The 26,403-nt window shown below is 42.3% G+C and overlaps 1 protein-coding gene across 1 annotated transcript in view; it reads right to left on the bottom strand.

The window, feature by feature from the left end:
* Positions 1 to 26,403, bottom strand: part of ELOVL2 (ELOVL fatty acid elongase 2) — a 64,765-nt gene that overhangs the window by 8,710 nt on the left and 29,652 nt on the right. Inside the window, exons 2-4 of the mRNA XM_030314853.1 lie at positions 10,426 to 10,489; positions 5,602 to 5,789; positions 986 to 1,063 (exon numbers count right to left, since the gene is read on the bottom strand). Of these exons, the coding sequence (XP_030170713.1) occupies positions 986 to 1,063; positions 5,602 to 5,789; positions 10,426 to 10,489 (330 nt within the window). The remainder of the gene's footprint in view (positions 1 to 985; positions 1,064 to 5,601; positions 5,790 to 10,425; positions 10,490 to 26,403) is intronic.

The raw sequence follows: 26,403 nt of genomic DNA, 5'->3' as shown, positions 1-26,403 counted from the left end.
GAATCCTAATCCCTTCTGGTGGAAAATTATATTTAGAAAGCACAATCTGGGTATTCACTCCTCACTGCACTGGGCTGTCAGAGACTAACTAGGCCTTTTCTGTAGATAGAGCTAAATAACACATTTGTTTTTAGAAAGAATAAAGCTAATTCTGATATTTCCAATTTGAATCTATGATCAGTGTTCGCTTGACTTTTTAATTGGTATCTCTTTTCTAGGTCTCAAATACTAGTTGTAATGATATTAAGATTATTAAATACTTAACTTCATCCTACAGTGTACCTTTAACAGTCTCAGAGAAGCAACACCAGTATTTTCATTAATAGCAATCAAAAAAATTACCGAATACTGTTAAGATACATCCCCGAGGGATGGTCAGTCAAAACACCATGTTTTAAAGTCACTTAATACACGGGTATATCCGTTTCTTTGAGTTTCCAAGTTTTGGGAGGAAGGCTGCCTTGCTTTCTTTTTAAAATTAATTTTGTTTCAAATAATGTAAAACACTTAATGGTTCCAAAATCAAGTATTCCATCCCTACCACCTCTGCCCAGTTCCTTCACCCAAAAGGAAACACTTTGTTGGGTTTTGGTTTATTCTACCATGGTTTGTTTTAAAAGCAAACACACACACACATATATTCATATCACTTCTTACACAGAAGGTACTATATTATAAACACGGTCTGCAAGTTGTTTTGTTTTTTAACTGAGATCACGTCCCAGAGATTACTCTGTAACAGTATAGAGATCTTCGTCATTTCGTTTTGCAAAAGGAACCATTCCTGGACAAGCCATGGTTTATTCAATCAGCTCCCCCATGGTTGGACATTTGAAAAACATTTTTGTTACCAAGTATTTCTATCAGAACATGACTCCCTTTCTTATGTAATCCCAGCCCCATCCTCATATCTGGAAGGATAAGGCCTCCTCTCCTTTTCTAGGAGAAACAGTTACAGATGGTCTATTAGCTTCTCAAGACTTACCCGGACATCGGCTTCCCCTGCACTGGTGAGATCTTGACACTGTAAATTGTAGCCTCCTTCCCAGCTGGAGAGAATAAGCTGCCAAAGAAACAGAGGGGGAAAAATTAACACGAACATTTGAAAGAGGACTAGATTTCCCATTCATGTTCCTGACTGGCGTCTGTCTGTTCAAGGTCTGAGTAGAAACTTCCCAGCATCTGACTTTCTCAATCCTGTCCCCAAACATGTTATCAAAGGAATTAATTCTTGCTGTTGAATAGATACCAATAGTTGGTATGCTTTAATGGGTATAATTTACTTCTGAACTTTACATTGGCCCAAAGTAACAGAGTTTAGCTATCATTTGAGTAACAAAATATTTTATGTAAGGAATCATCTAGTCGTATGTTTCCACAGGTAAAACACAGAATTAAATATAAACAAATGCAAAAACTACACTAAAATTTTAATAATACTTTATATTGGTTTATATTTACCTTAGCTGATCATCTCCATAATTTTATTACGTACATATTTATTACCATTTTACAAATGGGAAAACAGGGCTCAAAGGTTCTTAAATCATTTTCTTCACTGTATTTATGCTACTTGGTACTCAATCATGTGTGTGATTATAAATGATTAATATTTATATCCCTCATTATGTTCAAAAACCAAAAGTCTCCATAAAGATCTGTGTGTTTTTTGCTCATCTTTGAATTCACCATTCCTTGCCCAATGCCCAACACATAGAAAACACCCAATAAATTATGAGAAAATAAGCTTTTTATACTTTGTGGAAAATTCTGCCAAAGAAGTTCTCTCTCTCTTCTTTCCGGCTATTACTGTAAAAACTTAAGATTCTAGGGGCGCCTGGGTGGCTCAGTCGGTTGAGCTTCCGACTTCGGCTCAGGTCACGATCTCGCGGTCCATGAGTTCGAGCCCCGCATCGGGCGCTGTGCTGACAGCTCGGAGCCTGGAGCCTGTTTCAGATTCTGTGTCTCCCTCTCTCTCTGCCCCTCCCCTGTTCATGCTCTGTCTCTCCCTGTCTCAAAAATAAATAAAAGGTTAAAAAAAAAAAAAAAAAAAAAAAAAAAAAAACTTAAGATTCTAGAATACAAAGCAGGTACAGACGGTATTTTTCCCCTTCATCAAAATTTTATTTATAGGAAAATGTTTAACCTTTCCAACTTCAGGAATAGTAGGCAGTCGTTTACAATTGCTGAGTGAAAACTATCTCTGGATATAAAAAGAAACCTATGCTCCTGACAAGTTTGCCAAGGACTTCTGCATATTTGATATTTGTGTATATTGTTAAATGATCACCACGAGGAGTCTAGTTAACGTGTTACATAAGGTATGCAAAGGCCTACTATTTGTGACTGCTCATCAGAGACGTGTAAAGATACACCCTGCAGAGAAATACACAGGGGGAGTGATAGGATGTTAAAATTGAACACTGAAAGCCGTCAAACTACTAAAAAAACCCATTTAGATTGTTTAAAACTGTCTGACAATTTAAAACCTAAATAGAATTAAGCAGCCGCTCTATGAAAGACTCTATGTGCCTTGCACAGGTCCACTGCTTATCCCCTGGCGGGCTTGGCAGACGGGAGCCATCCATCCTGGGTGTTGAAGGAAAGGAAACCAGGCTGTCGGACAGGGTTAGCCTTAGGAGGTGGAGCCTAGCTTGCTCCAAAAGAGGTCTAGGATCCCTCAGCTTCTCCCCATTTCCAACTCCTCAGTCCAGGCCACCGGCATCTGTGACAACAGCGCTCCAACCGTCTCCTGGACTCTGCTTCCGCTCTTGCCCCCAGCTCACTGTCCCAGTTCATTTTCCATGTAGCGGACGCAACCATGTATCCGAGATGGAAGATCGATCACTCCCCTCATTAAAATCCCCCAGTGGCCTGCCACGATACTCAGAATAGAAGCCAAACTCTTTACAAGGCCCTCTATGTTCTGCCACCGCTCTGCCTTGTCATGAACCATCCCCTCCTCTGACCACGGTGGTCTAGCTGCACTGTTTCTTCTTTGTGGTCTTTGAACATCCCAAGCTTGTTCCTGCCCCAAGGCCTTTACGTTTGCTGCTTGTTCTGCACGAACACAGTTCCTTCAGATCTTCATATGCTTGATTTCTGCTCAAATATCAGAGGCCTTCCTGCCCCCCCACCAGCCCACCACTGGTCAGTGTTGCAAGGGGAAAGGCGGGGTTGTAGAGCCTAGAATAGAATCTGATACACTGTAGAAACTCCATACGTATTTGTTGAAAGACTCTAAGTAATTTTAGCAGTACCTTCCTGGCCCAAGCAAACATCTGAACTGGGCTTAACAAGTTAGCAAGGTTCAATCAACCCATCATCAACTAGTGGTTGTTACACATACCCCAAAAGTGTCTAAGACCGTATGCCTGCCCTGGGAGAGGCTACAGTCAGAGGACAGCAGGAGGCAATCAACAGCGGTAACTGTGAATCAAGAGCTATAGGAGTGTGAGAAGAGCACAGTGGACAAGCAATGGATAACATTCTTGTAGGGAAGGGACTAAGTACTGACGTTCTCCCTAAAAATGGGTTGAAGCCATTTACTTGTCCAAACACTACTGTTCTTATTCCTGTTAATGGTGAATAATATTCACCTTAATATTTACACAGTTTTTCATATTCATGAACTCCTGCTGTATACTGGTCTATGAGCTTTTCAAGTACAAAAATCACATGTTACCCATCTTAATATCTCCTTGGCTGAGTATACAATTCACAGCACCTAGTGGATGCTCACAGAATGTTGACGGAACAGAACTGACTAATCCTTCTAGCAGACTCATGAGTTAAGTAGAACGAGGACCAAATCTCCATTTGACTTCTATTTTTTTAATGTTTATTTATTTTTGAGACAGGGAACATGAGTGCAAGTGCGGTAGGAGCAGAGAGAGGGAGACACAGAATCCGAAGCAGGCTCCAGGCTCTGAGCTGTCAGCACAGAACCCGATGCGGAGCTTGAACTCACAAACTGCGAGATTATGACTGGACACTTAACTGACTGAGCCACTGAGGCGCCCCCCATATTTCCATTTTAAAGACAAGTCGTGTAATTAGAGCCTAATTAACTGCCCCAGAATTACAGTGACACCTGCATTCGCATCTGCTGACTCCACTACTCCGAAGTCTCCAGCTGGTATTCGGACTTCCGGTGTGGTCAGACATTCGGCTGCCCTTCTGACGCAGGTGCTGCTTCTGAAAACAATCTAAGGAAGAATATCTTTCCCTTTGTTTCTTCCCCAAGAAACTAACCCTGTCAATCACTGTCTCGCAAGCTCCTCTAGTGAACTAAGATTTACCTCGTTGAAAACCTACATAAAAATTCCCCTTCCAGAGTCAGGTAAATTAGGACCACTGATGGGACAGGACTGTAGGGGGGGCTTTCTAGACCCTGAATTCCATCTGCACTCCGATCGCGGAACTGTGGGCATCGGTGTTGTAAGTCATGTTAAGTAATGGTTATTAAGCGTCTTCAGAATGGTGCACAGCAGAGCAATGCACAGATTGAACTCTGTGGCCGAGAGGATCTATATTTTACGTGAGGATTTATCTTCTTTTAGAATTCAAGGACCAGGAAGGCAACTATACTTGTGCCATTGTCAGCCATTTGTAACTGACATGAATGATTTTATCCTGTTCCCTAAGAAAGGTTTTGTCTTGTTTTTGTTTTCCCTCTGCTTGCTGGAGCAGGTTTATTTGGCACTTGTTGATTTTCCTTTGTGGCAGGCAGAGTGAAGCAGGCTCTGGGTTGTACAGAAAGCGCAATTGTTACTTGTTCCTTTTCTTGTAAAATGACTTGGGTTTGGCACGTTACAAAGGAACGGGCGATGCATGATGTAATGAGGGCAGCAGGAGCGGGGCTGGAATCTCAGCCTGGGACTCCGCAGTCAGTCCTCAGAAACCGCGATGCCCCCGTCACGGGGGACCAAAGATGGAGGGAGTAGTCTTTAAGGGACTGTGTATCTGTATTTCCGACTAACTGCATTTGATTTTTAACTTAAAAACTGCTCTGTCCTCAAGAGCCGTCTATTCTCAGGCAAGTCATGTAACTTTTCCAAGCCTCAGTATCATCATCTGTAAAAGGAGAAAACTAGCACATATGAGCTTTAAAGGCCCACTCAGATCTAAATTGTGACTTTGAATTATAGTGAAAGACTAAGGATTCAAGAAATAGGCCTAGGGGCGCCTTGGTGGCTCAGTTGGTTAAGTGACTTTGGCTCAGGTCACCATCTCATGGTATGTGGGTTTGAGCCCCGCGATGGGCTCTGTGCTGACAGCTAGGATCCTGGAGCCTGCTTCAGATTCTGTGTCTCCCTCTCTCTATGCCTCCCTCCTGCTTACGCTCTCTCTCTTAAAAATAAACAAACATTAAAAAAAATTTTTTTTAAAGAAAGAAACAGGCCTAAATTGGGATGAGAAAAATTCTCAGAAACAAAGATTTCCCCAAGATTTTCTGACGAAACAGTATCAGACGCTGGAACAGCTCCTGAGATCTTGAGGAACGGTACTGAGAGCAGCGCTGGATAGTTCTGGAAGGCCAGATTTACTTCTCAGAGACGCTCACTTACCAGACTCCAGCGTTCCTACATAGACACTTACCTCTGCCAGCATATATACGGAGAGAAGTGTGATTCCGAGATTATACAAGGTGAGGATACCCCTGAGGGAGAGAGCATGTCTGTTCTTCATGTATTTGTTACCCAGCCATATTGAAAGCAGATACAGGACAGTAAGAAAAAAGGTAGGAAGGTAAGAGTCCAACATGAACCATCCTCTGACTCGAGAATCTGAAAGGAAACACATACAGTGAGAATCCTAAAGGGGGGGTGCTTCTGTTCAGTTTTAAAATATTATCACATGTATTTAAAAAGTTTTGGGGTTTTTTTTTTTTTTGTTTGGCCTTTTGTTTTTTACTGAGGTAGAACATGAGTTTCAGGAGCACAACACGATTCAATACTTGCACACCCTACAAGATCATCACCGCAATAAGTGTACTTAATATCCATCACCTTACATAGTTACAAAAATTTTTCTTGTCATGAGAACTTTTAAGACCTCCTGTCACATATATTGTATGTTCCACACTGGATACAACAAATAACAACACGACAAGAACCCACAAGAACCCAGGTAATAAGCCGCGATAAGCAGGACGGGAGTTACAGTTCTGAAGAAGAAACCCCTGGGGTGGGAGGAGTTAAGGAAGATCTCATGGAGCAAACAGGGCTTAGGCTGAACCCTGAGTGACGGGGACAGGTGATCAAGGCGGGGCGGTAAGAGTTCTAGCGTCTTCTCCGGAACAGTTACTATGTTTATTTATTCTAACTCTGTAAACAGGACGTGCCATCATGCTGTTCTGTGGATGAAAAACAGCTCAGAAAGCTACAGTAACCTGCCGAGGCCACACAGCAGGGGGCAGCAGCGTCAGGATCCGAATTCACCTGTGCTGCCCAGCACGTCCCACCCGGTGCTGCCTTCCTCGGTGGAGTCTGGAGTAGGCAGGAGAGAAGGGGTATCGACAGCATATACTGGTTCACACACCCCACACCCCGCAGCTCTGTGAGGACCACCGTGTGGTAAACCAGGCAGAGTTTAGAGCTCAGCTGAGCCAGAGCCGTGGGACTGAACCCAACAACCACGGGAAGCTGAAGAAGGCAAAGCCTTGGGGGCTGATGATTCAGAGGTGAGGGCAGAAAATATAACCGAGGACTGAAACCTGACCATGGACTAGAAGTATCAATAGCTAGGAGGCAAGAACCGAGATACAGCAAGTGTTCCTTGCTCTGGAGGGTGAAAACGTAAAAATCTACATAAAACACACATAATAGATCTGTAAGATAATTAGTTAACATCTGAATAGAACGGTAGGCACAAAGTGATTTTAGTTCTCTGTTCTGCTCTTTTTTGTTGTCTCAATAAAGCAAATAATTTGGCCCACAATGATAAAAACTGGCACGTTGTTTTTAATCTCTGTAAATGCGGTTGGAAGGAGCTGGTTTCTCCAGCCGATCATGCCCTTTCCTCCCTCTCTCTGCTCTCCCCAGGCCTCCGCCCCTCTTTCTGCTCCACTCTACCCCTCGCACGCCAGCCCCCCTTACTCCACCCCACCTGACGGACAGCACAGAGGAAACTGCCTTCTCAGGCTCTGTCCCATCGCCTGTTCTGTAAACTCCTCCAGTTGTGATGGAGAGAACACGGCAGGCGAGAGGCCCACCTCAGCATTCGTGTGACTAGCAGAGACCTACCTGCACACAACCTGCGGGAAATCACTGGTCGGAAAAGTCTGTCCCATGTGCCACTTCCTAATGTTCACCTCTGAATCCAAATCCTATGCACCCATGGGGCGCCTGGGTGGCTCAGTAAGTTGAACCGACTCTTGATTTTGGTTCAGGTCATGATCCCAGGGTTGTGGGATCGAGCCCCGTGTTGGGCTCAGTGCTGAGCCTGCTGAAGATTCTCTCTCTCCCCCTCTGCCCCTCTCCCCCACTCGTACTCTCTCTCTAAAATAAAAAAAAAAAAAAGATAATAATAAAATAAAATACATCCTACGCATCCTCTAAAAACCAGATAAACGTCCTGCCGTTGGAAGGGAGCTGCTTCTTCTTACCCTTTCCTACTACAGCTCTCTACCTGCGTAACAATGTAATTATAATTTTATAATTAATGTGTTATTATGGCTGGAACACTGTTATCACAATTTATATTTACTGAACACTTATTCTGTGCCAGGCACTGTCCTAATAAAGCTTTTTACATGTATTGGCTTAATTCCCAAAGTAATCTAATTATATAGTTGATATCTCAAATAGTTTTGAGGTATAACTGATAAACCTGTACATATTTAATGTGTATATAATTTGATGGGTTTGGACTTATGCAAACTCCCACGATGCCATCACCACAGTGCAGGTAACAGATGCATCCACCATATAGGTGATGTAATTATTGCCAGTTTATGTTTGAGAAAAATTGAGCCACAGAGAGTGAAACAGTTAAAAATTTGCACTAAACTGCTACCCCACCTCCTGTTAAGGTGTTATGGATTGAACGGTGTCCCCCAAAAGATATGGTTAAGTCCGAACTCCTGATACCCGTGTGACTGTGACCTTACTTGGACATAAGGTCTTCACAGGTCTGACCCAGTTAAAAGATGTCGTACTGGACTAGGTGGGCCCTCACTGTGACCGGTGTCCTATATTACAAGGGGAGATGTGGACACAGGGACGCGAAGAGGAGAAGCCACGTGCAAATGGGGGCAGAGAACAGGGAGATACATCTCCGAGCCAAGCAATGCCAGAGATTGCCGGCAACGCCAGAAGCTGGGAGAAAGGCAGGGAGCACTCTTCCCTAGAAACTCAGAGGGAGCACTGCCCTGCCAGCTCCTTGATGTCAGACCTGTAGCCTCCGGACCGTGAGAGAATCAACCACTGTTGCTTTAAGCCACGTGGTTTGTGGCACGTGGTTACTACAGCCCCGGGAAACCAACACACGTGGTCTGCTTCACTGCTTTGCAACTACCACCGAGGTGGCAGTCTGACCTCCCGCCTAGAGACAGACCCCAGGTCTTACGCTCCCACTGTGTCTCACCCATACCTCCACTGAGTTCTGAGTCACACAATCTAGGCCAATCGGCAGGATGAGCCCAGTACAAAATACAGCACCTCCAGTGGTTCGTTTTCTTTTGTCATGGTCCTGCAAATGCTTGCCGCTTTTGTCAAGGAGGAGAGTTAACTGTCCCAGCCCAGAGAGAGGAACAAATACTTGCAGTAAGATTTATCCTACCTTTGGGACGTTAATGGTTAACTGCATCTGCGTCGGGTATCTGCCCAGGACAAGATCCCCTGATGCCAACATGGAAAAGGTGACTACAGAAGAGACTTGGGGACACCCGGGAAGTCTGCTAGGTGGCCTGCCAGTCAACTGAAGCTTGTGCCACTTTTGGGAAAGGGAAAGGGATGCTGGACGGCCCAGAGGCTAGATTCCCTGTCACCGTGGAGGTCACCCGACCCGGTTGTCAACTGTCAATCTTCCCATCTCCTCGCCACAAAGAACCTTCCATAAACATGACCAGAGCTGAGTAAACAAACTGCAATCCTCTCCGTACGTGGACCCCTATCCACATAGTTCCAGATCACAGCAATCTTAGCAAAGGCACAGCTCGGTGTGAACAGAGACACTGTTGTTCCACGCTCTGGTGCAAGTGTCCAATAGAAGCCACAGTTGCCAAGAAACCCTGCGTGCCCTCTACGTGAACCGTCCTCCTCTGCACCCACAAGAACTGTGAGGCAGAGAACATATTCAATAAGGGAGCTTATGCGATACAGAGATCCTGCCTTGCCTACCCCACGGGGTCACCACGAGGACAAATGGTGGTGGGTGGGGGGCCGGAGGGGAGGCGACTGAAAATATTTTTAAAGCTCTAATAATCACACAGCAGCATTATATTAAAATCATACAAACAGTCGTTCATCAGACGTTTATAAAGCCTAGGCAGAGACTGGAGTGGTCCAAGTAGTCTCTAAACGATGCTGTTTGGAGGTTTTTGAGAGACAGGAAAACCTCATTTCCCTCCATTTCCCTAGCCCAACAGCGCTGAGGAAATAACCCGGAGAGAGGCACAGATTCGCCACGGTTTGTGAACCAGCGAGGCCTAAGTGAAACGAAACACGTTGTTTGGAAAACATCCACTTGTTTGCGAGCTACACAGGGTGACTAAGATGCCCAGGGAAGCGTAAGAAGCGCTGCAGGGGACGGCGCGCCGCAGTGAGTCTAAGTGACGGGTGACACACAAAAGAGGGGGCGTGCAGGGGCTCCAGCCCACAGCACGGGCGGAGCGAGCTCACGCCCCTAGACACACGAGGGCAGAAAGACGAGAGGTGACTGCGCGGGTGAGGAAGGTGGAAGGTGTGTGGGCGGTGGCGCCAGGAGAGAAAGTAGTCCCTGTTAGCAGGTGGCTGCGGCCTGCTCTGGTGGCCCGAGAGACACCGACGGGAAGGGCTTCGCTGCATTCTGTCCCTGCTTGTGGCTCCTGGAACTTTAATCCCAGGAAGGTTGAGCAGGTGCACTGAGGCTTTCTAGATGTTCTGGAGAAGGATATCAAAGGGGAGGGAAGTTAGATCTCTAAATGTTAAGTACCATACTGTCGTCAAGGTACCAGAGGGGTGCCTGGGTGGCTTAGTCGGTTAAGTGCCCGACTTTGGTTCAGGTCATGATCTCCCAGTCTGTGAGTTCGAGCCCTGCATCAGGCTTTTTGCTGACAGCTCAGAGCCTGGAGCCCGCTTTGGATTCTGTATGTATGTCTCTCTCTCAAAAATAAACAAACATTAAAAAAAAAAAACAAAAAAAAAACACCAGAAATGACAAAACCCTCTTCTGCAACTAAATAGTTTCCTTCCACATGAAATTCTCAAGTAGCTTACTCACCTCGAGGTCCAAACATATTGTCCAAAAAAGCATTGATTTCATCATCAAAAGCCTTTAGATGCTCCTGAAAAAGATATAAGAAAACATTATTTAACTCGGCTTTTTGGGAAATTCAAAACAGACATGTAGTTGCCAGAATCTCCAAGTCCTAGCTTCAAGGACTTTCGGCTGCAAACACTTACGGGAAGGGGACCAGTTAAACGCAGTCCCATCCTTCACAAGCTTGTGTGGATTTAGAAGGAAAAAATTCTGTTGCCTAAGGAAAGGAAAGAGGCAGTCCTGAAAAACAGGCTTGGTACATTTTTAAACACTGAAGGATTATTGACCTTAATTCCATTTCCCTCTAAAATGCTTAGAGGTAGAAGCGTTTCCATAAGCAACTTCTATTGTTGCAATTAACAGGAGTCACGTGCATGCAACAAGGAGGGTCTACACCTGCAGGATATAATGTAATTGTTAAATAAAAATTCAGCTGAACTGCATTTCACAAAGCTCAATCTAAAGCTTTAAAGGGGACTTATTTTTCAAATAAGGCAATGAAGCACTATAGCTATTTTTTCCATAATCTAAAAACCTTTATATTTTGTTTGTTTTCAAAACCTTTCTTATACATGAATATATACTTAATATTACAATAAACAGCATCTCTAGGGTACATCAGGTGATTACTGCCACTTTAACTGGATTCAGGATAGGAGAATTTCTGCTAAGAACCTTATGGTTGCTAAACTGGCTACAGGCTCTGGATTTAGCTCCTGTTCATTCTGGTGTGCTATTATGTTGCTCAAAATACCTGTGACAGTGTTCCCTAACCTTGCCTACAATGGTCTAGTGCACCTCCTCAGGCAAAGGGAAGAAAAGACAAATTTGCCCAGTGCTCCTGGGAAAGGGATCTTTGATGATGATTTGGGGCTGGTGGATTGGTGAGCTGAGCGTCAGCTCTCAGGATGTTCATCTAGAACATTCTCTATAATCAGCCACTGGAGTGCAGTCAAAGCATCTCATTTACAAAGAAAGCGTAAGTGCCAAAGAAGAGAATTAAATCGCTGGCATTTGAAAAGAAGATCTGCAGGTTTGGTGATCAGCCTCTACCATTTAGACCTACTTCTTACTTGTGACTTTGATCCTGAGAAAATTTCAAGGAAACTTAGGTATTTGCGGACTTTAGGAAGCTCGAGAGAGTGGAAGATTTAATGACGACATCTGTTAGCACCTACACCTGCTGGTCATGTATTAGAACCTTTATTATATCATAGTATCTCTATAAAAGGTATCTGGGCTAAACCAAGATTGGAAATTTTTACAGAGTGTTTTGGTTTCCATGAAGGATATCTCAGGAGACCTCTAGTCTTGAAAAGGTCACTAACCTCACATTTCAGTGTGACAGAGTTAAGATTTGTGTTGCCATTAGAACAGAGGAGATCTGTCCTGAGGCCTCTCATTCTTGAGCAAAGAATGTTAATCTCACTGATATATCCACCTTCATAACAAATACCAGTGAAATCTTCCTCTCATTGCCACATCCACCCACACATGTTTAAAGGTTTTCGGTCTGTTTGCTACAGTCCAAACTCCATTTTCCAACATCTGGAGGTCTAAGAAAACTCTAAAGGTCACAAAGCTTGTATTCGTTCTACAATGTTGCAGAAACTAAGTCACAGTAGAAGACCAGAAATAAAAGAAAGCAGAGGGGAAGATAATGAAGAAAGAGCAGAGAGTGAAAAAATGAATAAGAAAGGGCATTCTACACCAATACCCTGATAATAAAACCAGACAAAGGCACTACAAAAACATGACAAAACAAACAAAAACTACAGGCCAATAGCTCTGATGAACATAGATGCAAAAATCCAACCAAATATTAGCAAACCAAATTCAACAATACATTAAACGGATTATTCACTACAATCGTGTGGGGTTTATCCCAGAGATGCAAAGGTGGTTCAATATTTGCAAAGCAATTGATATATCACATTAATAAGTAGAAAAGTAAAAACCATATGATCATCTCAACAGATGCCAAAAAAGCATTTGGCAAAATACAACATACATTCATGATGAAAAAAACTCTCAACAACATGGGTTTAGAGGGCCCATACCTCAACATAATAAGGGCCATATTTGAAAAACCCACCAGGAGCTAACATCATACTTGACAGTGAAAAACCAAAAGTTTTTGCTCTAAGATCAGGAACGAGACAAGGATGTGCACTCTTACATTTATTCAACATGGTATTGGGAGGTCATAGATGCAGGAATAAGACAAGAAAAGGAAGTAAAAGGAATCCAAGTTGGTAAGGAAGAAGTGAAAGTGTCACTATTTGCAGATAACTGAAATAGAAAACCCTAAAAGACTCCCATCAAAAATCATTAAAACAAATAAATCCAATAAATTTGTAAGATACAAATTAATGTACAGGAATCTGTTGCATTTCTATACACTACTAATGAAGTAGAAGAATAAATTTAAAAAACAATCCCATTTACTTACAACTGCATCAAAAAGGATAAAATATCTAGAAATAAATTTAACCGAGGATGTTAAAGACCTGTACTCTGAAAACTAGAAGACACTGATGAAAAAAACTGAAGATAACAGAAACAAATGGAAAGATATACCATGCTCATGGATTAGGAATTAATATTGTTAAAATGTCCATACTACCAGAACAATCTACAGATTCAATGCAGTCATTATCAAAATACCAACAGTGTTTTTCATGGAAATAGAATAATTAAGTATTAAAATTTGAATGGAACCACAGAAGACCTCAAATGGCCAAAGCAATCCTGAGAACGAACAAAGCTAGAGGTATCACAGGTCCAAATTTCAAGATATACCACAAAGCTGTAGTAATCAAAACAGTATGGTACTGGCATGCAAACAGACACACAGATCAATGGAAAAGAAAAGAACCCAGAAATAGGCCCAAACCTATATGGTCAATTAATCTATGACAATGAAAGCAAGAATACACACAATGGGAAGACAGTCTTTTCAATAAATGCTGCTGGGAAAAATGGAGTGCTACAGGCAAGAGAGTAAAAGTGAACCACATTCTTACCACCATACACAAAATTAAAATGGGTTAAAGACCTAAATGTGAGACCTGAAGCCATAAAACTTCTAAAAGAAAACATAGGAGGTAATTTCCTGGACACTGCCATTAGCAATATATTCATGGATGTCTCCTCAGGCAAGGGAAACAAAAGTGAAAGTAAACTACTAGGACTACACCAAAATAAAAAGCTTTCGTACAGCAAAAGAAACCATCAACAAAACGAAAAGACAACCTACTGAATGGGAGAAGATATTTTCAAAAGATATATCTAATAAGGGATTAATATCCAAAATAGATAAAGAACATGGACAACTCCACACCAAGAAACAAATATTCCAATTAAAAAATAGGCAGAGGACATGAACAGACATTATTCCAAACAAGACACAGAGATGGCCAAAAGACACGTGAAAAGATGCTCAACATCACTCGTTGTCAGGGAAATGCAATTGAAAAATGCAATGAGATACCACCTCGCACCTGTCAGAATGGCTAGTATCAAAAAGACAAGAAACAATAAGTGTTGTTGGTAGGATGTGGAGAAAAGGGATCCCTCATGCACTGTTGGTGGAAAAACATATTGGTGCAACCACTGTGAAAAACAGCATGGAGGTTCCTCAAAAGACTAAAACTGAACAATCATATAATCCAGTAATACTACTATTGGGCACTTACCCAAAGGAAATAAAAACACTAATTTGAAAAGACATAAGCACCCCTATGTCTATCGTACCACTATTTACAACGGCCAAGACATGGAAGCAACCCAAGTGTTCATCAACAGATGAGTGGATCAAGAAGATGTGATGTATATACACACTGGAATATTAGCCAGCCATAAAAAAAAAGTGAGATCCTGTCATCTGTGACAACATGGATGGACCTAGGGGGTATTAGGCTAAGTGAAAGAAGTCTGACAAAGAAAGACAAATACCACATGATTTCACTTATATGTGGAATCTAAAACACCAAAGAAAAAAATATACTTAAATACCGAGAACAAACTGGTGGTTGCCAGAGGGGAGGTGGGTGAGGGGACAGGCAAAATACATGGGATTAAGAGGTACAAACTTCCAGTTATAAAACAGATAAGTCATGGGGATGAAAAATACAGTCAATAATACTGTAATAACATTGTCTGGTGACACACGGTGACTATTTATCATGGTGAGCACTGAGTAATGTATAGAACTGAAGCAATATGTTGTGTACCTGAAACTAATAGAACACGGTATCTAAATCATGCTTCAGTAAATAAAAATAAATAGGTCAGTTTTTGTGGAATCTAAAAAAACAAAAACAAAAACAAAAATCCCAAACTCACAGATACAAAGAACAGATTGGTGGCTGCCAGAGGCAGCAGTGTGGGGGGGTGGGCAAAATGGGTACACACTTCTGTGTAAAATGAACAAATCATGGGGACATAATCTATAGCATGATGACTACAATTAACACTGTACTGTATATTTGAAAATTGCTAAGGCAGTAAATAGATCTTCAAAGTTCTCATCACACACAAAAAATCTGAACTGTGTATGTGAATCAGACTTAGCGTGACAATCATTTTGCAATATATACAAATATTGAATTATTATGTTGTACTCCCGAAACAAACAAAAGAACGTAGAGGTAGGAAATTTAATATAGGTCTCTTAAAAACAGAAGCCTTCCAGAAGGAGATGCTACTGCTGTTGAGTTCTGAAAGACTCTTAGGACATCGTCTAGATGGAGAAGGGAAGAAAGAGCATTTCAGGAAGAAGAATCATCATATACAAATAGACTGAGATGGGATTCACTCAGGAAATGTTTATAGCCAGGGTCTCTACTGACTCACATGATAGGTGGAAATAAAGTCAATACTGAGAAAATCAGAAACTGGAATAAAAATGACCTCTTTATTTCTGGACTATTTAATACAGTTAGCAGGGATACAATGTTAAGAGACAATGAGGAGATAAGAACAAATGAAAATTTACCCTAGATCAGTAAACCTAAGTGTAGTAAGTACAGAGTCGGGATAGCATTAGTCAACTAAGGATGAAGGCTTAGCACAGCAGGGTAGAGCACCGCTTGGGTGATGCTTTAATAGCTGCTGTAAACGTCAAAGCATGTTTTACTGTAAACGTAAAAGCATGCTGGCTGATGTCCCAACACTAACACAATAACCTAGAAGCTAAGACAAATCAGCAAACTACAGTACATGCAGCACGTCAGTCATTCAGCCAACATTTTGAACGGCCATTATGTACTAACACTTTGTCAAGACATATGAGGACAAAAAAGACATAGTGGTCAACTCAAAAGCCTACAGGCAAACTGGAAAGTGAGACCTACAGAGAAAGGCAAACAGCAAACAACTAAGAAGAAGGTACACAGAACTGCCACACTGATGGAAGACACTGCAGGAGTGAGGACTTAAGGTGGTTAGAGTTTGGACAGACTGGAAGAGAAGGGAACAGCACTGTCATTAGACCCATGCAAGGGGCATGCTGTCCTGAACTCATACTGCAGAGGGCCCCATGCTGGCCGTCCCAAGGCCATGCCCCTCGACACAGGAAATCCTATGAGCCAAGGGAGATGCCCACCCCTGGTCACAGCTTCCCCTTCAGACTATGTTCCAAGTCCCCCAGGCCACAGAATTCCCCGCCAAACATTCTCCAATCCCACTTCTAGAACAACCTCAGGGATTTCCCCTTGCCCACACAGTAATAAAGTCCACATTCCATGACTTTATTTTATTGAAGTACACTTGTTACATCAGTTACAGGTGAACAACGCAGTGATATGACAAGACAACTCCATAGGCTACGTTGTGCTTACCACAAGTGTGGCTCCCATATCACCATCCAACACTATTACACTATCACTGGCTACATTCCCTAAGTGGCATTTTTCATCCCCATGACTTACCCATTCCATAACTGGAAGCCTGTGTCTCCTACTCCTCTTGAAGCATTTTGTCCATCCCCTCACCCACCCTCCCTCTGGCAACCATCAGCTTGTTCTCTGTATTTGTGGGTCTGTTTCTGCTTTTGTCTGGTTGGTTTTTCAGATTCCACACATAAGTGAAATTATATGGTATTTGTCTCTCTCTCTCAGACTCCTTCCACTTTCACTCTAGGTCCATCCATGTTGTCACAAATGGCAAGATCTTGTTTTTTAAGGCTGACTAGTATTGCACTGTTGATCTAGATCACATCCTCTTTATCCATTCTTATACTGATGGACGCTTGTGTTGTTTCCATAGCTTGGCCATTGTTAACAGTGGTGTGCTAAACATAGGGGTGCATATATCTCTTCGAATTAGTGTTTTTGTTTTCTTTGGGTAAATACCCAGTGGGATGTTCCATGACTTTCAATTTAACTTATGGCTGTGAGTAACAATATCTGGAGGATGGAAAGATTGGAAGTACAGCCTTCTTTAATTGTGTATTCCTGCGTGCTTACCACAGCTGCTGAGAATGTAAAATGGTGCAATCACATTGAAAATTTAGCAGTTTGGTAAAAACACATGATCTGGCATGCTACTTCTACGTATATTTACTCAAGGAAAAATAAAGCATATATCCTTGCAAAGACCTGTACACAAATATTTATGGCAGCTTTATTTTTAATAGCTAAAAATGGAAACCACCCAAATGTCCATCAACAGGTGAATGGGTAAGCTCTGGGGTATCCATACAACGAAGTATAACTGGGCAAAAATAAAGAACTATCGATGCACAGACAACATGGACAGATCTCAAAATTATGATGCTGCATGAAAGCTAGACTGAGAGAGAGAAAGAGAACATACCGTGTGTTTCCATTTACACAAAACGTGAGGAAATATGAACTTACATATGTGACAGAAAGCAAATCAGTGGTTGCTCGGGGACCACAGGCTAGGAGGACAGAATATCCTCCAAAAATGAAAGTGAAATGAGGACGTTTTCCTATTACGCGTAAGTGAGAGGCTCTGTAGCCGGCAGAACCACACTGCAACGTGTGCTGGCGATGCGCCTCGTGCCAAAGGGAGAGAATTCCATATGGGAAGGATTTACAGAAGAGGATCAAGAACACCAGAAATGGAGTTATCTCATGGAAGAGCCAGAACTCAGAGCAAGCCAGCCTCCACCACCTCATTGCCAGCACCGTACCTGCCATCACCGCCCCTCACACCATGCTCATCCCTGCCAGCGGGAGCAGCGCTGCAGAACACCCGCGTGATGTCCTGCACCTGCTCCTTGCTCTACTCCCAGCAGGAAGACCCGCACTTGGAGGTAGCGGCGACCCACCTAAGGCAAACCCACTGGACTGACTCCTTACGCGAAGCTGAGGTGGTCTTCCTAGCTATGTGCCGTGCAACTCCCAGTGCCGGTGGACACGCTCACCATGCGCTCCTGCCTCGGCTGCCATTTTCTGAGAGAACCTGGCAGCAGGAGAGCCATGAAGAGCACACCTACTTTTTTGCCACCACAATGCTGATTGGGACTCCCACCCAGTCCTGTGTCCGTGGAACTCCACTCCTTCCTCCCTCTCCTTCCTCTTCCTGTCTTCCTTCCCCCCCTTCCCTCATTCCTTCTCCGTGTTCCTTCCTTTATTTGTGTTTCCGGCATTTTGTGGGTTTTAGTATTATCATCATGGGTATTATATCGTATAACACAATGACTCAAGATCTTGGTGTTGATACAGTTTTGTCGATACGGCTTCATGGAACCTTTAAAGACCCTTAATTCGATCAGAATAGTCATTTCCCACCACCAACTCCTTCCTCATTTCTTTTTAAAATGAGCAAAAGTCATTAAAGTCATGAGACAGACCATTAAGTTTGTAAGAAGACACAGTCTCCAAATCCTTACCTTTAAAAAAAAAAAAAAAGTTTCAGAGAAGATGAAATCGGAAGCATTTGATGACGGCAGGCTAGGATATGGGATCCAACCAGCTCAGGAATGTGTCATTCTCACACTAACCAGACACAATCTGAAACATTCCTGGGACCTTCAAGGTCAAGGCTGAGTTGTACAGAACTGAGAGACAGGGAGCTGGCATCTCCTTCCACAGACAAGGGGCACAAACCGGATTACTGTCACGCAACGAGGTCTCTGTGTTGTTCCCAGGGCTCAGGATGGCTGTCTAATGTTGCCAGTTCTTTTGACGGACCCTGAGGGATGGTTGCCAGCCAGTCTCTCGTGTGTTTGAAGAATCAGAATGTGTTTACATTTGTGAATAAAACCAGAAGGTTTAGAGAATGGCTAGAAGCGAACACATGGAATTCTTTGGCTTTCATGCAGCTGACGTCATATCATGTAGATTTACGTGTATTTTACGCTGAAACACCTGCCGGCTCAGCACCTACCTCCCAGCACCGTGCTCCGGAGGAAGCAACTAAGTGAGACTGAGGATATGAACTAGGTAGGGAACTCTTACTCATTGGTAGGAACTCTGAATTGTTATTATTTGTCTTACGAAGTAATCTTCGTGAGGCTGAAACCATCTAAGCCAGGTATTGAGGCATCTGGGGGAACGTATTTGGTTACCACGGCTGGAATATAAATGAACTGACCATAATGGTGAAGAATAGCAGTAGCACCCGCCAATCAAACACTCATGCACCGGCACTGGATATATATTATCTAGGACTTTCCCGGTAGCCATACAAGGCGGGTAGTCTTCCCAGTTTACAGATGTGGAAATGGACACCATGAGCTCAAGACTGGCACTGTTGTGTGAAATGTGAACAAAGTGCAGTAACAATCGGCAGCTTTGATCCCTTCGGAGTGGGAGGTTTCAGAGCTGGGGTGGCAGAGGAAGGACTCTTTGTGGAGCTCCTGCTTACATTTCCTGCGCTGCCCTACATCCCAGGACAATAAGCTGACCAAAAAAAAAAAAAAAAAAAAAGGTCGATTTTATCTGCATCCTGGGGACCCCTGAGGCCTCACAACAGTTTCGCTCAATTAAGGAGATGAAAGGTCTATTTAGAGCAAGATGTGTGAGTGCAGTTTTGTTTGCTGCGTTCCATTTCCCCCACACGGCTCTTTGTCTCATTTCGTTCAGTGTCTGGTCAAATGGCAACTCCTGAGGCGCTTCCCACAGCCATCTCTCTCGGGCCTAATTGCAACGGAAGGAGGAAAGCGTCTGCCTTGTGGTGTCCTGGTCTGTAATACAGAACCAGTCTCCATCTCTTTGCTCTATTTTTTTCTTGACAGCACCTCTACAAACTTTCACTGGCGAGTTTGTTTATTGTCTGGGTCCTCCAATGGGCCTCCAACAGGCCACTTTATCCCCAATTCTAAGAACAATGCCTGGCACATAATGAGCACTGAATACGTAGTGAATGAATGAACGCAACTCTCATTGTTCTAAACCTTTACGGTATTCATTTGATACTTACATTCATATTACTTTGCATTCCTACCTATATTTTCCTATGTGCAATCTCGTTTCCAGTACATTGGGAAAGATCCCCAACGCTCTTTTAACACCTGCTGTATCATCGGGGTATACTGGACTCAATTTTATTTTTTGAGTTTTTCAGAAGATTCTTTCTTTCTTCCAAAAAACAACGGAAAAAAATGTGTATATTTTTAAAATAGAATGAAACTTATTCTATTTTGCAATTAACAGGAGTCCAATGGACCCTATTATAAACCTGAATATCTTGTGGGATCTTAGTAATCTTATACTTTCTATATTTTCAAAACATTTTGCTATTTAATCATCCCAGAAATTAGCTCATTAATCAATCATCTAAATTTGCGCCAAAAAAAAAAAAAAAAAAAAAAAACGATGAAAATGTAAGAATGACAGAAAGGCCTAGAAGGACAATGAAATAATCACATAAGCCATCACTACTGCACTGTTCTGCATTTTCCTTGTTCTCTACCCAAGAAATGGCACCACTCTTTAAGATAAGAGACACTTAGAGACATCTTCATAGATTTTTAAAGCTTTCAGTGAACGCACCTGAAAGTTCACAATTTTTCCTGCTCTTAAACTTTAATTATCTGGGAGGGGGCCTGTATTTCTACCAAACTCCCAGGTGATGTCGATGCTAGTGGTCTACAGACCACACTTTGAGTAGCAAGGATTCAGACTAGGGTCTCTTGAAATGTGTTTGGAGTATAATCAAGGTATTAATGATTTATGTGCTTTTGTTATAAAAATACCCACTGAGTATTTTATTACATATTCTGCTCGATGAAATTTACACTTGCTATGCATTATTATACCAACATTCACTTCACAGGCATTTTAGTAACTAACTCTACAAACTCAGACAGTATCCACGTTATTCCAAACAGAAATAAAACCACTGGTTCAGTTGTATTCTCCTTATGCTTGCTGTACCTGCATAGTATATTCTGAAAGCGGCTTACTCAGGAAGAGTGCAGACAGATCATGACCTCTTCTGAGGCTGTTTCTACTGAGGCATCAGGAGATTGCATTCACACACAGTGCATCAGTCAGTACTTGTCAACAAGCATCACCAGGAGCTTTAGATGTTAACTGCTGTCCTTATACATCCCATACTTATACAACTCATTTTGTTGTTGTTGTTGTTTACTTAAGTGGGATTTTAAACTGTGGTTCTTTTTGATTTTATCTTCTTTGTTTCAGCTCTACCTTTGCGCTCTGATAAGATTATGCAAATTCTGGACTTCCAGGGAAAATGGTGGAGTACAAGGACCCAAAACCCACCTAGTCCCAGGGATACAATTAGATAACACCCGCATCAGTGTAACAAACCGGAAAATGACCCAAAGACTGGCAGAACTGACTCTTCACAGACAGAAGAGGCCACATCAAAAAGGTAGGAAGAGCAGAAACGCAGTCAGGAGCAAAACTGACTCACGAGACTGTCCCTGGGAGGAAGGGACACCACAGGTATAGAGAAGGGAAAGGAGCAGAACCCACATCAGGCACCCCAGGCACAGGGGACCCACACTGGGAAGACAAATCCTCAAAACACTTGGCTCTGAAAACCAGAGGGACTTAACTTCATGAGTTCTTACAGTCAGTGGGGCTTAACACCTGAAACTTTAAAAGTCAGCAGGCTGGCTCTGGGAGAGCCAGGGGGTGAGAGGAAATGGAGTTTGCATCCTTAAAAAGCACAACCAATAGCCCGCAGAGATATAGTATAGAAGCAGCAGTTTGAAAAAACCCCTGGGACATACTGGAGGGAACCTTTTTTTTCTTTTTTTTTAATGTTCACTTATTTTTTAAGAGAAAGAGAGATAGAATGCCAGTGGGAGGGAGGGGGAGGGGTGCAGAGAGAGAGGGAGACACAGAATCGGAAGCAGGCTCCAGGCTCTGAGCTGTCAGCACAGAGCCCAACATGGGGCTTGAACTCACGGACCACAAGATCATGACCTAAGCTGAAGTCGGATGCTTAACTGACTGAGCCACCCAGGCGCCCCTGGGGGGAAACTTTGCACTAATCTCAGAGCATGTGCTGGTGGGGCAGGGATCTTTGGGAGACTTCTCCAAGAACGAAAGAGTTGGCAGGTGCCATTCCCTCCCCCACCCCCTCATTCTCCTGTGGACTTGACCCCTCCAATATGCCCTGGGTCAGAACACATCCAAAGTGGTACCACAAGCTTGGCAGTGTGCAAACAGCCTCAACAGGGGCCAGCAGCACTCCAGAGTGACTCCTACACTGGGGTGGGGGTGAAGATAACCACACACACCAGCCCTACTAGAGCCCCAGCCATGGGCTGGGGGCAGACATCTGGTTTGACTGCAGATCCTGTACACATACAAAAGCTTTTCAGGGGACAACACAGGGAGAGCACCTGCAATTTGGTGCTAGTGGATCCTAGACATATGCCTGGTCTGACTCAACTCAAGCCCAGTGTGGTCGCAGACTGGCCCACTAACAACACTGGGACCAAATCCTGCCTATGGCAGGCAAGGAGAGTCACTGACGACAGCTGAAGGCAAATGAGGCTCAGCCACGAGAGCAGAAGGCACGCAACACACAGAGGAGACACCCCTGAAGTTCCAGGCTCTGATGAACAGGGGACACTGCACTGCAGGGCACTACAGGACTTCTTCATGAGGCCACTACTTTCAAGAGCAGGAGACACAGCTGACTTTGCTAACATATAGAAACAGACACAGGGAATTAGACAAAATGAGGAGATAGAGGACTATGCTCCAAATGTAAAAGCAGGTCAAAATCACAGCAAAAGAGCTAAACAAAATGGAGGTCAGTAGTATGCCTGATAGAACACTTAAGGTAATGATCATAAAGGGGCACTTAGGTGGCTCAGTTGGTTAAGCGTTTGCCTCTCCATTTTGGCTCAGGTCATGATCTTGAAGTTTGTGAGTTTGAGCCCCACATCAGGCTCTGTGCTAGCAGGGTGGAGCCTGCTTGAGATTCTTTCTCTCCCTCTATCTCTCTCTGTCCTTCCCCCACTCATTCTCTCTCAAAATAAATAAATAAACTTAAGAAAAAATTATAAAATAATGATTATAAAGATACTCGCTGGGCTTGAGAAAAGAGTGGAGGAACTCAGCGAGACCCTCAACAAAGAGATAGAAAACATGAAAAAGAACCAATCAGAGATGAATAACTCAGTAACTGAAATTAAAAATAGACTAGATGGAAGAAATAATAGACTAGAGGAAGCAGGAGGATCAGTGGCCAGAAGGACAGAGTAATGGAAAGCAATCAAGCTGAAAAAGAGATAAAAAAGAATAACGAATGAGAATAGATGAAGGGAAATTAGTGATACCATCAAGCATAATAACATTCCCATTACAGGGATCCCAGAAGGAGAAGAGAGGGAAAAGGGGACAGAAAATGCATTGGAAGAAGTAATAGCTGAAAACTGCCTGAATCTGGGGAAGGAAACAAACATCCAGATCCAGGAGGCATAGAGAGCACCCCCCCCCCAAATCAATCCAAGGAGGTCCACACCAAGACATATTAGTAATTAAAATGGCAAAAAGCAGTGATCAAGAGAGAATATTATTTATATTATCTTTCTAACAGGAAGTTAAATTTTCTGCAAGAGTAAAATGATATAGCTTTATATTTGGGGCCAAAGAACATTGTAAAAGATCTATATATTTCACCCCATCCACCTGCCTACCTCCCTTTTGGCAACCATTAGTTTATTCTCTATAGTTAAGAGTCTGTTTCTTATTTCTCGTTTTTTTCCTTTTGCTTGTTTTGTTTTTTCAATTCCACATATGAGTGAAATCATATGGTATTTGTCTTTCTCTCTGACTTATTTCATTTAGCATTGTACCCTCTAGCTCTATCCATGTTGTTGCAAATAGAAAAATTTCATTCTTTTTATGGTTGAATTATATGTATGTGTGTGTGTATATATTAATTTATCTATCAATAAATCAATGGATAAAGAACATGTGTATATGTGTATATATATATATATATACACACATATATAGGTATATATATAGACACACACACACATACATATACACATGTTCTTTATTCATTGATTTATCAATAGACACTTGGGCTACTTCCATATCAGGGCTATAAATAACACTGCTATACATATAGGGGTGCATGCATCCCTTCGAATCAGTATTTTTGTACCCTTTGGGTAAATACTCAGAAGTGCAATTGCGGGATCTTAGGGTAGTTCTATTTTAACTTTCTGAGGAACCTCTGTACTGTTTTCCACCATGGCTGCACCAGTTTGCATTCCCACCAATAATGCAAAGTGTGGTTAAGAGAGAATTTTAAACACAGCAAGAGAACAGAGTCACACACAAGGGAAACCACAATTTTCCAAAACCTTTGAGAAGAGCAAAAGCTCTTTTTTAGAGGCAAGTTTATAACAATACAGGTCTATCTCAAGAAGCAAGAAAAGTCTCAAATAAGCAACATGACTTGACACCAAAAAAAGCTATAAAAAGAAGGAGAGCAACAACAGCAAAAACCCCAAGCCAGTAGAAGGAAGGCAATAATAAAGATTAGAGCAGAAATAAAGTGAAACTGAAAGCAACAGAACAATGAAACCAGAAGTTGGTTCCTTGAAGAGATCAATGAACGTGATAAACCTTTAGCCAGACTCAACAAAAAAAATAAAGGGGGAGGAGGGTGGAGTGCTCAAATAAAATCAGAAATTAATAAGGAGAAATAACAAGTGACACCACAGAAATACAAAGATTATTAGAGAATACTATGAAAAATTATATGGCGACATATTGGATGACCTAGAAGAAATGGAAAAATTCTTAGAAACATATTACCTCCCACAAGTGAAGCAGGAAGAAACAGAAAATTTGAACAGACTGATTACCAGCAATAAAACTTAAGGAGTAATCCAGGGGTGCCTGGGTGGCTCAGTCGGCTGAATGTCCAACTTCGGTTCAGGGCATGATCTTGCAGTTCATGAGTTCGAGCCCCACATCAGGCTCTGTGCTGACAGCTCAGAGCCTGGAGCCTACTTCAGATTCTGTGTCTCCCTCTCTCTCTGCCCCTCTCCCACTCACACTCTATCTCTCTCTCAGAAATGAATAAATGTTATAAAAAAAAATTAAGTAGTAATCCAAAAACTCCCAACAAACAAAAGTCCAGGACCAAAAGGCTTCCCAGGGGAATTCTACCAGACATTTAAAGAAGAGTTAATACCTATTCTTCTCAAGCTGTTCCAAAATAGAAGAGAAATGAAGATCTCCAAATTCATTCTATAAGGCAAGCATTACCCTGGTACCAAAACCAGATAAAGACACCACAAAAAGAGAGAACTAGCCAATATTCCTCATGAACATGGATGCAAAAATCCTCAACAAAATACTAGCAAATCAATTCCAACCATGCATTAAAAAAATCATTTACCACAGTCAAGTGGGATTTATTCTTGTGTTGCAAGGGTGGTTCAATATCCACAAATCAATCAATCTGACACATCACATCCACAAGAGAAAGTATAAATACCATTTGATCATTTTAATAGATGTGGAATAAGCATTTGACAAAGTACAATACCCATTCATGATGAAACCCTTAACAAAATACGTTTAAAGGGAACATACCTCAACATAATAAAGGCCATATATGACAAACCCACAACTAACATCATACTCAATGGTGAAAAACTGAGAGCTCTTCTCCTAAGATCAAGAGCAAGACCAGATGTCTATTCTCACCATTTTCATTCAACATAGACTGGAAGCCCTACCCACAGCAATCGGAGAAGAAATAAAAGGCATCCAAACTGGTAAGGCAGAAGTAAAACTTTCACTGTTTGCAGATGTCACCATACTATAGATAGAAAACCCTAAAGACTCCACCAAACTATTAGAACCGATAAATGAATTCAATAAAGTTACGGGATACAAAAATCAATATACAGAAACCTGTTGCATTTCTATACACTGATAACGAATGAGCAGAGAGATAAATTAAGAAAACAATCTCGGGGCGCCTGGGTGGCTCAGTCAGTTGAGCGTCCGACTTCGGCTCAGGTCATGATCTCACAGTTCGTGGGTTCGAGTCCCGCATCGGGCTCTGTGCTGACAGCTCAGAGGCTGGAGCCTGTTTCAGATTCTGTGTCTCCCTTTCTCTCTGCCCTTCCCCTGTTCACGCTCTGTCTCTGTCTCAAGAATAAATAAACATTAGAAAAATTAAAAAAAAAAAACTTAAAAAAAAAAAAAAGAAAACAATCTCACTTACAATTGCACTAAAAATAATAAAATATCTTGGGATAAACTTAACTAAGGAGATGAAGGACCTGTACTGTGAAATCCATAGAACACTGACTGAAGAAAATGACGATGACACAACAAATGGAAAACTATCCCACGCTCATAGATTATAAGAACAAATACTGTTAAGATGTCTGCACTACCCAGAGTAATCTACAGACTTAATGGAATTTCTATCAAAATACCAATAGTATTTTTCACAGAACTAGAACAAATAATTCTAAACTTCGTATAGGAAGTATAG

Source organism: Lynx canadensis, chromosome B2 (genome assembly GCF_007474595.2).
Source record: "Lynx canadensis isolate LIC74 chromosome B2, mLynCan4.pri.v2, whole genome shotgun sequence".
Taxonomy (NCBI): domain Eukaryota; kingdom Metazoa; phylum Chordata; class Mammalia; order Carnivora; family Felidae; genus Lynx; species Lynx canadensis.
This window is presented reverse-complemented; position numbering and strand designations above follow the sequence as displayed.